At 38.3% G+C, this 11,075-nt stretch overlaps 1 protein-coding gene across 1 annotated transcript; it reads right to left on the bottom strand.

The window, feature by feature from the left end:
- Window positions 1-9,125: 9,125 nt before the first annotated feature.
- On the bottom strand, window positions 9,126-10,774 carry LOC137652779 (uncharacterized). The gene is made up of 2 exons (XM_068386186.1): window positions 10,679-10,774; window positions 9,126-9,821 (listed from the first exon to the last, which is right to left on the bottom strand). Exons 1-2 carry the CDS (start codon window positions 10,772-10,774, stop codon window positions 9,126-9,128), a joined length of 792 nt encoding a protein of 263 aa, XP_068242287.1.
- Window positions 10,775-11,075: the final 301 nt, after the last annotated feature.

The following is an 11,075-nucleotide window of genomic DNA, read 5'->3' as shown; positions in this document are numbered from 1 at the left end:
TAAATGGAAGAGAACAAGGACACGACCTTTCTTTTAGTGTTGATGTGGGAATGACTTATCTCTAATTCAAGGGGTAATTTAACATTCAAGGTATCATTAACAGTATCCCATTCAAGACCGAGGTAATCATAAATGCCTCCTTCTGTGAAATCGCCGTTAAGAGGGACATTAGTCGTCCATTTGGCTAACGGCATGTTTGCCTTTAACATAAGTACCTCAATGAGGGGCCTCTCACTCCGAATGTCTTTGGGGTCGACATAACAGAATTGAAAGTTATCAATATAGAAACTGGTTTTGAGTGTCGACGCTAATCTACTGGACTGACTGTCCAAATGATGTTGGATAGTTTGGTTAAGCAAGTAGGGGCTCGAGGTGGCGCCAAACAGAACGACTTTAAATCGATATGCGACGATCCTTGTCATATCTGGATCTTCAAAGAAAAGAAAGCGACACAAGTCTCTCTGTTCTGGGACAATCTCTATGCGAAGGAATGCCTTGGAAATATCTGCAGTTAAACCAAAGGGCTTCCCGCGGAACATTAAAATCATCGATTGAATCTTTGATGCAAGATTGGGGCCTGTGTACAGAGAATCGTTCACAGAAAGTGAATTTGGGTTCGACCTGGATGAAGCGTTGAAGACAATACGTATATGGGTGGTGGCTGAATTCTTAACTACGGGATGATGCGGTAAATAATGTACTTTTCCATCAACAGGGGTGCCTAAGGGGACAGGCTCAATAAAAGTTTCTTCAAAATACTCATCCAGAATCTTACGGTAATCAGTAAACAATTGGGGGTTCTTTGATTTTTTGACTGACATGAGTTGGGCGAAGGCTCTAGCATAATTTGAAGCGGGACACTTATCACTCTTGAAAGGTAGCTGAACAACATACTTTCCAGTTTTGTATTGAGTAGTTCTCTTGAAGAGATCAAATGCTTTCTCTTCAAGATGGCTGAAGGGTTCTTTAGTGATACCAATGGTGTCAAGTTTCCAAAGGTTTTCAAGAGGTGGGTTTATAGTCATAGGCGAGTCAACATCAATTCTGTTAATGGTAATTGTGACTGCGCTGACATCTCTTGGGTCCACGTCAGGACGTGACCAATCAGGCAACTCTCCCAATACCACGTAACTGGCGGGAGTGCTAAACAGGTTTACACCTTGCATATTATGGGTACGCTTGAGGAGCCTGGGAAGATAATCGGCACCGAGAATGATCTCAATACCGGCAGCACTATCATCGGGACTTTGATCCGCGAGACGAATTCCATTAGCTTCTAGCCTACGGACAGTACGGGTGTAACCTGGCATATTGATGTCTTTACCTACATTGGCACTAACAATAGCCACAATCTTATGTCTCCGTCTGCCGATTTTCATATTAAATTATACTAGATCGGAACTTTTAGGGGGTTTGCAACAATTAAATGAGTTAAGCTGGAACACCATCTGTCCAACATGTTAAAGATTTCATGATTTAACAACATTTGGGTGCACAAAAGTACATTGTGCACCACAATCTAGAAAGACTCTTATGGAGTGTTTAAATTTACCGGAGACTAATTCGGCAGTGAAAATCGATAATGCAACTGGGGCGAGGTCATTAGGCTCAACACACGTAGCGTTGTTACGGATACAAGCAATGTGATTGAGGTTTACCGCAGGGGTATTGATACTGGGAGGGATAAAGGGTTGCATGTCAGGGGGGTTATTAATGGGAGGTCTAATGGGTTGCATGTTAGGGGGTTATTAATGGGAGGTCTAATGGGTTGTATGTTAGGGTGGTTATTAATGGGAGGTCTAAGGGGTTGGGAGTTAGGGGTGTTGTTAGCAAACCCACTAATGGGTTGGAAGAAGTGGTTAGATACTGCAAGGATATTTGGGCATACAGGCATTTTATGAGTCTGCTGACAGTTTAGGCAAGCAATGGTTGCATTGCAATTGCTGGCAAAGTGTTGAGTGGGAAAACATTTTGTACAACGATTCATTTTTTCGCAACCTTGATATCCTACTTCTTGAATCGGGGAAATGGGGACATTTGGATTGCACGTGGTCACTATTGCCACAAAAAATACATTTACCTTTAGCAGTCCCGTTATTGGGGCCAGCGATAGGCCAACCATTTGATCGACTAGGAGTCGTTTGTATATCCACGGACCGTACAGGCCCGTTATTAACTTTAAGTTTAGGTGCATGATTGTTCACGTTGGAGGAAGGAGGTCTAGGCTGGTTAAGTGATTTACCGTAAGAGCGTGAGTTTTCATAACGGTTGGCTCGCGCGGGTTTATCATGGGTATTAGGTTTGGGGCCGTCGTCAGGACTGGTCATGAGCTTCATCATTTCCTTCATGCGAGTATGAGCATACAGGGCCCTTTTCCTTTCGGCCAAGGTTACTTCCTCTCGATTGTAATATCGGTAAACTATACCTAGGTGGAAGGGTCTGAGCTTACTAGTGAAAAGATGCTCTAACATTACCTCTGGTAAAGACAACTCAGTTAGTTGTACATATTCAGTTTCCATGTTGTCCCATTCCATGAGGAAACGACGGAGATCAGTGCTATCATCATTAGGGGAGGATACTTTATAAAATCTATTTATCAAGAGGTGTTTAGTCAGAACGGGAGACTCATACTCTCGCTTAAGACCATCTATCGATCTTTCATACAGACCCTCTGTCCACACTTGGTTACCGAGAAGTTTACGCGCCGGTCCCTCAAGGGTAGGCAACAAAATCTTGTATTTTTCTGTGGGAGAGTACTTGGAGTTTTCATGTACCGTCTGGCGAAACAAACTCCACCAGCAGGACCAACAATCTCTACGACCATCGAAGGGAGTGGGATCAGGATCTGCAGCGACTGAGACGCATACAAACTGAGGGTTAGCGTTAGGTGCTTGAGGGGGATTTGAAGGGTTGATTTTCCCCTGTGTTACAAGTTGAAGGTGCATCGTTTCTGCATCAGTTAACAAACTGACGAGATTGGTGTAACTAGACAGGACAGTGGGGTTGTTCCAATGAGGATTCCAAAAAGTTTTAAAGTCCCTAAGTTCCGCAAGAATTCTACCAACTTTGTTTTTACAGTGCTCTAAACCCTCAGGGGTTGCACAGGCAAAATCTATTGAGGAAACAGCTTTCAGAGTTATGTTTGCCTCTTCGTAAATGAATCTGAACTCCTGCGTTTGCTCTTCAGCATGAGCATTAATGTCTAAAGTAGGCGGCATCTCCACAGCCTGCTGTGGGAGTTTAATGTGACTGTCTTCGGCTGCCATCTTGGGAAGACCATGTGTACGATGGTACAGAAGGTACACAAAAAAAAAAAAATGCAGACAAAGTCAAACGTAAAAACATACGACACAGAGAATGTTACAGACAAACGGTCACTGAGAGGGGTACAAAGGACAAGGATAAAGGTAGCCTACCTATAACGGGGAACAGTAAACCAAAGCGTGAAAATAAATTAATGGTTAAGGGGAAAAATGAACAGATCAAAATAGCAGCTCCAAAGCTCACAGTACATATGAAAAACGTGCAACATATACCGATGATCCGAACAAATAAAATAAAACCTGAGTTCTCCTTCAGGGTAGAACTTTCTGGCTAAAACGCTTGGTTATACGTCAAAGGTTACCATAAATTACGTCCTAAAACACTGTACATCTCGTTAACTATCAAAGTCAGGGCTTAATCATTCTACAAATTGGCTAGTGTGTGAGGTTTTGAGGTATGACTTAATCGGGTGATGTTTATGTAGCGAAAACGCTACAAATGAATTTATAATGTTTAAAATTTCATTATTCCACAAATCAATGGTGTCAGATCCGGTTCGAAGGACCAGTGTTATTTATTTAATTGTGGGAAATAATTCCGGGAAAGGCTTCCCTGTTTCTGATTTCCGGACCCGAGCCTGAAGGATAGAGCACCAACACTCTCACACTTGACAAACTAGAGAGCCGCAACGAAGACGGTTTGCTTTCCCACACACATTTAAGTCCAAAGATTATTCTATACCGGGACTGTCGGGACCGATATCACCTTGATGTTCAGACACTACTCCAGGGCGCAGAATAGTAAATCCCAATCAAGTGTGGTTGGACTGAATCAGTTACGTTAACGACAGTTTCACAAAGAGTTACTGTAAAAGTCAAAACGTCCTAAGGACCACTGGGAAGTAATACCGTAGAACATTACAATAAAGGATTGACACCGATAGCTTTATATTGACGTAAATATAAACTTATCCTTAAGTCATATCTCACCTCATGTGATAACTCATTTAGTCATTTCAAAATGTAAAGGTCAAGTTAAAAACAGTTAATAATCTTACCCTAAAAATGGCGTTTATTTCCATAAAGTACAACAGGAATTTTCACCTAACTGACACAGGAAAAAACAGCAAAACTACCTAATTGAAATTTGAATAAAGACCACATGGCATATGAAAAATGAAAAATGCCAAGAAATGGTCAAATCAATTAAATCGTAAATCAATAATCAAATGACTAATCAACCAATGAAAGTAAAAATGGTGACTAAAATAATACCAAAAGTTCTACTAACTACTTTGAACACATTCCTCTCGGGCAATAAAATTTCAAACTTGATAGAGGGGAACGGGAACACAACTTATAGTAATGGACACACTACGAATGATTAAACCAGACAGTTTAAACATGACTTCCTAGCTAAATGTGCACATCATCAAATAAAGGCTAGAAAAAAAGGGGGGACAGTTCCTTGGCCAAGGTTGAGCACCGTTAATTTGTACTCGCGCTCTTGAGGGTTGATTGTAGACGTTGAAGTGGAAGTATCTTGTAAACTGTTAACAACAAGGTGCATCTTCACTTCTGCACTGACGTGTTTTGTCTTCTTAGGCCTATCTTCTGAATAATGGCAGAAAGTAAGGCATACTGTTGGTTAGTAAATGGTTGACCAACAGGTAGTCGAACCGACGCCTATGTTACAACGACATCTCAGATGAAGAGGCTATGCCTACGTCCGCCTTGCACGCTTCCTGGGTTATAAGTGGCCCGCTCACACGCTTCTCCCTTCCGCCGCTGAGCTGGTTCAAACAGGTCGAGTTCTTCTTCTTCAAATTTCCATGAGTACGTTTTTCGCTGAAGGGTGCTTTTTTATAAATACAAGGATCATTCTTGAAACTCCAGGGGAAAGTAATTATAAAGAAATCCTACTGTCTGGCTTATAAAAATTAATATACATACAAAAAAATTAAGTGGCATTTAGTGATGTTCAATAACACAGAAAACTATCCTAGCTAAACAGACTTATAAATAGGTACTGAGATGTAAATAGCAATAAGCTAAGATCAATGAGTTACGTAAATTAAAGAGTTTTTCAAATACAAACCAATTGTGGTTAAACATCCAAAGCTTCAAGAGTATTTGGAACAGGAACGCAACCAAGTGTTGTTCTTTAAAAATTGTCGACGGTCGGTTGCATCGTCAAGCAATGTACTGTGAGCTCAGAAAATGAGATAAAATCATCTACAGAGGAATGAGGTGATGAAAGGTAAAGCATTACAGGGGAATGATGGACATGTTAGCAGCAATGAATATTTAAGGGTATAATAATGAAGGTTACAAAGGAAACAAAAGAAAAAAGAGATGCGTAAAACCCAGAAAATAACAAACAAAAAATAAAAAATGGAATAACGGGGTTGACTAAAATAAAGCGTGGAAAGAATTTCTCCACCTATTACCTCAATATCAAAACCATTATAACTTTTCAAAACTCTATTTGTGTCTTCTAATAACAAATTAGGAATAATTTTAGCTGTTTTCTCAGACAAAATTGATATATCAGCTGTGTCAACTTGCATTACAATTGGTTTACCATTTATGATCACTTCTACCAATATGTGTTTCTCTGCACCTTTGTTAACGGAATTAATGCGAAACACAAAATCAGTGTCTGACCTAACCTGATTATCATGAACATTTTCTGCATTATTCTCTTAGCCTATAGTATCAACTGCTGCATTTATGTTTTTTACATACTTTTTAGGGAATCTACAAACATTTGAAAAATATCTTTCTACAATTCTGGCATGTTTATCCTGTAGCAGGGTATTTCCTTGCTTTGTAGGCAAGAGGATCAGCTTTAACACACCTATAGCATTTGGGTTTTTCCTGTGGCTTCTGCATATAGGTCTGATTCTGATATATATGAGCATTAGTGTTTGTCAATATCCTATGACTAAGCTTTGGCGTATTCTTTCTCTGATTCTCATTGTCTTTCAACTTGGAGCCTATCTTGCTAATTTTAGAATTTTCCAATCTATTGCTTGTGGAATTACCTATTATATTACTTTGCCTATAATCAATACCTACTCTAGAGTTAAATCTTTATCTTGTTATGATTTATTTCTTACCTCTTGTGATGTGGAATGGGCAATAACTTGATCTATGATAACATTCTCTTACTCTAGAAATTCACATGTAACAGCTAAATTTTTAAGTCTAGTCACAAATGCATCTAAACTCCCATGGTCTTTCTGATATGCCTGTGCTGTAAATTGATACCTTTCAAAACATTTATTGACCTGAGGGGCAAAATATGTGGTAAGAGCCTTAATTGCAGCTTCACTAGTGTCATCGGTAGGTTGTAGTGTCTTAGACACTTCCTGAACCTCTCGATCGGCTGTGTCCAGTAATAACGCTTTTTTTCTGTGCATCTTTCATACTACCTAAAGCTTTGATGTAAATCTTAAATTCTTCACACTACTGTTGCCATCGTGTTGCAACAGAATTGGGTTCAGCAACAATACTAAACTTCTCTGGATGCTCGATGTTCTGGGGCATTTCTACTTCTTAACTGAATTGGGTTATGCAAATAAAATCTATAAAATTAACTAGTTACTCAGTAACAAAGTTAATTCTAACTTAATTTCTATGTTTATTGTACCTCTTGTGTGTTTTTATGCAACCAACTATAGGTAGTTTACACTTTTTGTTTTATGCAAACTATCATTGTCCTCTTGTGAAATTTTACCACATAATGCCTACCCGTAACAAATTTCAATCCTACCTTAATTGGTTCTAAACTATATATATATATATATATATATATATATATATATATATATATATATATATATATATATATATATATATATATATATATATATATATATATATATATATATATATATTGACATTGAGCTTGAATGTAGAAATGTGTTGTAGCATTCCTCTAGTTTACTTCATACCTGCTGCTGCTTTATGGGGAGCTCCATCTTGCTGTCTCTTCGGCTGTTGCATTTCTCTGCATGGGTTACTCGTTATCTGTCGCCAACTGTTAAGGTATAGTATTGGCTACCAAAATAGAATGGCCCCTCCATACATACCTGGAATAACAGTACAGTAGTTAGATGAGAATGAATCTTTTTATCCCATCCTCATCGCCAACTGTTAAGGTATGGTATTGGTTATGAAAAAGGAATGGTCCCTTCATCCATACCTGGAATAACAATACAGTAGTGGTGGGATATAATATGAGAATTTTAATTAAGATATATATAATCTTGCTAAGGTTTACATTACAGCTCCACTCCCTCACTTGTCTAGACAACTTGTGACTCTCCACTGAGAATATGTAAACAAAACTCGTACACATACACACAAAAAAACAAAAAGTGAGCATCCCTTTCAAAAAAATTGGATCCTACTGCAATACAAAAGTAAGAAGAATCACATCCTAACTGTAGGACAATTAATCAATGATGAAATCCTTCATAACATATGCTACTACACTTATGAACAATGTTAAAACATGTTCTATCAATGCAATACTGTGCAACATTACTCTTAATGCCCGTAGCGCAGATGGTATTACAGTAAAAAATACATAACAATTTGGAGGCAAGTAGAGAGAGCATATTGTGTATTTTCTCGCTATGTCAATATGTAAACCACTTCCTGCAGGGGTGTATGAATAGACAAATGTATTTTGGAAACATCTCGACGAACGAACATGAGACTTCCACCATGGTTCTCAGATTGTTGATTATATGGTGTTCTATAGCCACATACTCTCGAAGACAAGGAGTGTTAACATCAAGCATACTTTCCTGTAGACATACAATATTGGGGAATGTTCATGAATTAGTAGCTTAAGTTCTTCCTATTTGGCCCTTAAACACTGATAATTCCATTAAAAAATGGAGGAGAAAATTATGGATTATTTCTGGAAAACATCTTGGATGAGGTCTTCTCATTTGCAGTTTTTAATCAAACATTATTATTTGTAGGTTTCTAGAGAGATGGTCTTGATATGTTGGATTTTACGTTTCTCTTTTTCTTTGTGTCCTTTTGATCTATTTGTAGAGGCGGATGGTGGGCTCGACTTGGTTTATCGATTTACTCATTTTATCTTCCGGTTCATTAGAAACATCAACAGACAAAACATCTAATTTATTTGATGTCATAACCTGAATGTTTCTAATAGAGGGGTGTGAGATTAATAGGTAGTAAGATTCTAGGTTTTTGCACCTTTCCCACTACAGGTGCTTCAGGTAAGTTGGTTTTAAGTGGAACCTCCATCAAATCAGGCAAGTACATGGCCTGAGAGAGGTTTGTACTAGTTTTTGTGATGAGGGACAAAGGCTATACAAAGATGGGCATTGCCACAGCGGTAATACACCTAGGTAAAGCCTCAGAAGGTAATATGCTTACCTTATCATTCAGCATTTTATCAGATGATATATTCCTTTTTCTAGACCTATTGGCAGTACTAGGTGGGTTTGGTTTTAATGCCTTAGCATAGGTATTTTATTTATTTAATAGTCTTTTAGCATGTCCAATACTTATATGCTCTAAATTAGATTTGTTAACTGCAGCTTCTTCCAACTTTGCTCCCCTGGCAATGATGCTGCCCGAGATGAGAGCTTTGGGCTGTTCATCCATGATGTGGCCGACTTAGTGGAAGGAGGTGGTGCTTTTTTGACGTGAGGCACCAAATCTAAATTACGAGGCTTGGTAATACCCTTAGGTGGTGACTCAGTAATAGGATGCTTTACATTACCTGATCTAATAGGTGTTGCTATTTTTTTCTGGATGTCCTGCATCATTAGATATTAAGGCCTTGGCGTAACTCTTGGGTTTTGTTAGAAGTCACCTAGCATGTCCCGCACTGATATGCTCTGCATCCGACTTCTGAAGAGCTGCTTCTTCTATTTGATATTGTGGACATATCCTGTTGGTTGGCTTGTGATCCTGGCTACAATTAGTGCACCTTTCAATATTAGTGCAGGGTATATGCTCAAGATCAGAAATAATGTCACAGATCTTAACGTTTTTACATATCCTAGATGGATGACCAAATTTGAAACAATTGAAGCACTGCAATGGTTTCTGTTTATATAGACGAACTGTTATTCTCTCATTTTCAATGTATATTTGAGAGTGTACATCACGGTCTTCAAAAGTGAAAATAATCATAGTGGCTCTGGGAATCTTTTGAGCCTTCCATATTTTTTTAGGGCATATATCTAATATTTCATCCTTGCTAAAATCATATAGGCCCCTGTTATAAATTACTCCTGTTCCATAGTTAGAATTCAAATGGGGTTTGATATCCTCCATGAGATTTTCTTCTATTTTTATATTATTTAACATAAAAGATTGTGTTCTAGATTTCTTGCCAAATCTAGAAATGTTTCCACGCTCTATGGTACCCACTTTCCTTTGTATTATTTTACTAGATTTAAAGTAATTAAATTCTTCTGCCTTAGATGTTGCAATTAGCCACATTGGTGGCTTAGGCTTTCTACCCGATATCGGATTTACTTTGGTGTGAGCAGACTTACTCTAACACCAGTCACTGGGGCAATATACATCTATATTTCGAGGAGTTGCATTGCATGTGCACCAGTAATCTCATAATTATTAATTTTCATTCCGGAAATCTCATAGACTGCTTTGAAAACTTCATCATGATTACTGAAGGAGATCTATGCTTCCCATTTTTCATTATTTTCTTTGAAATTCATCCTTATTTATTACTTTTACCATAAGGTTTAAAAGCCAACCAAAATTCTTCATAATGGTAATTCATTGGTATATCGCATATGTGGATGACCTTTAATTTCCTTACATTTCCACCTAGTTTTTGAGCATTTGAAGTGCAGTCCCTATTAGTTCCTTGGTCGTCAACAGAATTTTCCATAATTAGACTAGCAGAGGTCGTCAACAGGGCTGGGGTCTAGTCAGCATATCCAGGAGAGAGGGGGTCGTCAGCAGAATCCATAGAAAAGAAAGGATCATATTTGGTTTGTATAAGTTTAATTCACCTGTCGAGAACATTAAGGAATCACAAACCGGAAAGGAAATTTGCATTCTCCACTATCGGCATAATGAGAGTATACTTCCCAGATGATCCACTCCATACCATACCCGAAGAATAGCATCAATATAGATATAGAGGCACAGGTGTAAGCTAAACCTGCCTGTAAGGACTGAGACCAAGAAACTATGGAATCATCCTTCCCATATCTGTAATGATGGGCTTCCGGCCAGAAGCCGAGAGTCCTACCCCAAGCATTGGATCCCCCTGGATTCCAAAGACGCAACACTTGAGAATAGTTCCGCCAAAAAAGGTTCGAACTATCTTCGGGATGGCTGATCATCCAATACTCTCACATATAACTTTAAATACAAATACCTACCCACCGTGAAACCTCCTCCCATTCATCCAAGCAAGCAGCATTAGCGGATATAGAAACATCCACACCAGTGGCAATAATGGATGCAGAAACATCCATGTCTTAAAAATAGATGAATATATATATATATATATATATATATATATATATATATATATATATATATATATATATATATATATATGAAATTTTACTCATAGAGTTGGTACAGCAACACGAGAGAAAGTTTACAAAATTAGGAGAAGTTCGAAGTAATATTCAGAGAAAGAACAAGATGTGAGAGAGAAATTTAGATTCGAACTGGGGGAGCAATTTCCCCAAATTTGAGAGCCCTCTTGCCCGTCACAATGCTTCAACATTTCCTGTTGAAGTACGATGACTTCGACAAGGCATTCTGTCG

Source organism: Palaemon carinicauda, chromosome 14 (genome assembly GCF_036898095.1).
Source record: "Palaemon carinicauda isolate YSFRI2023 chromosome 14, ASM3689809v2, whole genome shotgun sequence".
NCBI lineage: Eukaryota > Metazoa > Arthropoda > Malacostraca > Decapoda > Palaemonidae > Palaemon > Palaemon carinicauda.
The sequence above is the reverse complement of the archived record's forward strand: the minus strand, read 5'-3'. Positions and strand labels throughout refer to the sequence as shown.

Excerpts from the sequence above, each read along its gene's own strand:
- LOC137652779 (XM_068386186.1), bottom strand. The coding sequence starts at position 10,774 with ATGGATGTTTCTGCATCCATTATTGCCACTGGTGTGGATGTTTCTATA. Across the intron at positions 9,822-10,678 it reads GGGAGGAGGTTTCACGGTGG|AGTAAGTCTGCTCACACCAA; the intron begins GTAGGTATTTGT and ends GACTGGTGTTAG.